Source organism: Buceros rhinoceros, unplaced genomic scaffold, assembly GCF_000710305.1.
Source record: "Buceros rhinoceros silvestris isolate BGI_N320 unplaced genomic scaffold, ASM71030v1 scaffold37126, whole genome shotgun sequence".
In the NCBI taxonomy this organism is placed as follows: Eukaryota; Metazoa; Chordata; class Aves; order Bucerotiformes; family Bucerotidae; genus Buceros; species Buceros rhinoceros.
Genome location: NW_010418774.1, coordinates 13,437 through 16,165, shown reverse-complemented (window position 1 = coordinate 16,165; position 2,729 = coordinate 13,437). Strand labels below are relative to the sequence as shown.

Genomic DNA, 2,729 nt, shown 5'->3' with positions numbered 1-2,729 from the left:
CGTAGGGAACCGTTGGGCTCCGTCCGGGAGCTTCTTCCAGGTGGTTGTTGGGCTTTTTGCCGTGAATGTAAGATTTGGGTTCTTGCGGGCCATGTCATTTCAGCAGCAGCGCCGAAAACCTTTGAGGGGTGCTGTCTCTGCTTAGTACAACCTGTAAATTCTTTGTGTTATAGAGCACTTCTCTAGGTAATGAATTTGTCTGTATGTATTCTTTACATGAGAGTTATGCTGACCGCCTGCTGGCAATGCTGTGCACTGTTATTACTGCTAAAGACCAGTGAGAAGATACTAAATGTTCCGCATTTGGTGGAAGCAAAGACTGCGTGCTATCCCAAATAGTCTATTTGGGAAACAGCTTGTCAGGATTTTAAATCACCCGTGTGTTTGGTAATAGAAATGAGCTAGTATGCAATTTTAAACAGATACTGTGATTGTTCTTGCAGAAAGGTTAAAAATGTGCAACTGATACTGCAGGAAGTGGAAGATTCATCGGATAGTTGCTTTGAAGTTATAATGGAAAGGTCGGGTGCAGAGCAGCCATCTGCGTCCTCAGGAGGAAGAACAGTCGGAGAGGCCAGGAATGGGGAGCCAGCTGAGAAGCCTCTGTCGGCAGAAGCTGTAGGTTCTGTACAGTCAGAGGAGGGCTGCGAGCAGCAGTCGTCTCTGGAGCAGGCAGCTCTGAAGGAGCAGGAGCAGTCCAGTTTAGCACAGTGGGAATCACCCAGCGGAGGACTGGGCAATCAACAAGTGACTGGAAATAACGAGCAAGGTGTGTTTGAGCCAGATGCCCCATTCAGCGCATCGTCTGAGAGCACACCTCCTGTTACTAATGAGAATTACTCTACTTGAATTAAGAAATCCAGAAAGGGAAGAACAAGCATCTCAAAAGTCAGTACTGTCAGAGAATATGGCAAGTGAGACAGTAATAGGTAAAGAAGTTTAAGGCTTTAAAGAGTTGGGTTTTTTCTTCAACTTTATGGCTTCTTGCACCCCCCACACCCTCATTCTGTTCACATCTGCTGGTATTTGGTCTTGAATGACTTTTTAAATTCTCATAAAACGTGCTTGAAGAGGTGAGGAATATATTCTTTATCTCAGTTTGCAGTAGCAATTTATAGACTGATACGGCATTTTATAGAGTGATCTTTATTTCCAGATATGTGTGTGAGCATATGTGTTTCATACATGAATTTGAAAACCAGCAGTGCATAATTCACACGAGTACGTGGGCTACTAATGGCTCAGACTAGACCACAGCAGACACGTCACTATTTTACATCTCTTAGATTCCCATGTCGCTTACCTGCCACCCTTCAGTTACCCAGCCTTTCTCCTGCAGTCTCTGAGATGCTCCATCATTTCCCGCACTTGATCCCCTGCCTTTTGGGTGTCTTCTTGTACTTCCTCTCCCCGATTCAGTGCCCTGTTTTCTTAGGTCCTCAGAGCAGACAGTAGCACATCCCGTTCAGCAGATGAGTGCAGTGAGTGGCCCTTTGGAGTATGGACCTGCTGACCGCTTTCCTCTTGGGTGGGCTGCATTCAGATGCTCTTGTTTTGAGTAGCTGGTGATTGCTTCCTGGGAAGGGCGCTGTACCAAAACCAGACAGACTCCTCTCTACATCAAAAAGAAGTAATTTCTGGAGGTTTGAGTTAAGTAGAGCCGATTCAGAATGTAGTCTTTGAATAAACACTATATCAAGTTTGATTGGACATCAGGAAAAATTTCTTCACTGGAAGCATGGTCAAGCACTGGAACAGGCTGCCCAGGGAAGCAGTTGAGTCCCCATCCCTGGAGGTATATAAAGGACCTGTAGATGTGGTGCTGAGAGACATGGTTTAGTGGACTTGGCCGTGCTGGGCTAACAGTTGGACTCAATGATCTCGAAGGACTTTTCCAACCTACATGATTCTGTAAGTGTAGTGTGAAAGACTACAGTGATTCAGCCAGCTTAGATCAGGTCTAAATTGGAGCAGGTTCAGGTAAGATTTTTCAGTAAAAATTCACTGTATAAATGGGTGAGTTTGATTTAAAATTATGCATTTGAAATAAAACACTGTAACTTTTTGAAAATCATAGTATGAATGACTTTTTAATGTGGTGACAGGATTACACTGGATAACGCCTTAAAAAGTGTTTGATAATAGTTTCAGCTTTCAAGTAGACTGTCTTTCCAGCTCAAAAATCTATGATTATTCTGTGTTGCAGTGTCTCAATAAAATCATCACAGGGTAAACTTGAGTTGTTTTATTTATATGTTTGCTTTGAGAAGCATTTTAGGAATTAATTTTGGCTTTATTTTTAGGAAGCATGGTTGAGAATGATGAAGCTCTTAGGAGGACTAGGGCTAACTTTGGTGAAACTATTCACTCTCAGAAGTTAAATCTTGATCAAGAATGTTTTCCTGGGAAAGCAGTTCAACAAGATTACCACATGCCCGATGTCATAACTGTCAGAGTACAAACAGGTAAGTGCTGTTTTTAAAAGTGTATCTATATATAATGGTGCTCTAATCTCAATCTGTTACTAAAAGAAACAATATTTCTATCTTGGAACTTCCATTTTCACAGATTCTGATTTATTCCAAGACGTAGTTGTAAAAATTGAAAGACCTACCTATCAGAAACCATTTCTGGGTGGATTTAAAAACAGGATAACAGGAGTGGAATTTCATAACGCAGGATCACAAACAATACCGAAAAAGCGACCCAACAAAGGAATTCAAGTATTT

General features: G+C 42.1%; 1 protein-coding gene across 1 annotated transcript in view; it reads left to right on the top strand.

Annotated features, from left to right (window-relative positions):
* Positions 1-173: 173 nt before the first annotated feature.
* Positions 174-2,729, top strand: part of IQUB (IQ motif and ubiquitin domain containing) — a gene marked incomplete at both ends in the record, with an annotated part of 15,604 nt that continues 13,048 nt past the window's right edge. Inside the window, 5 exon segments of the mRNA XM_010138661.1 lie at positions 174-277; positions 444-845; positions 847-929; positions 2,304-2,465; positions 2,569-2,729. Of these exon segments, the coding sequence (XP_010136963.1) occupies positions 174-277; positions 444-845; positions 847-929; positions 2,304-2,465; positions 2,569-2,729 (912 nt within the window).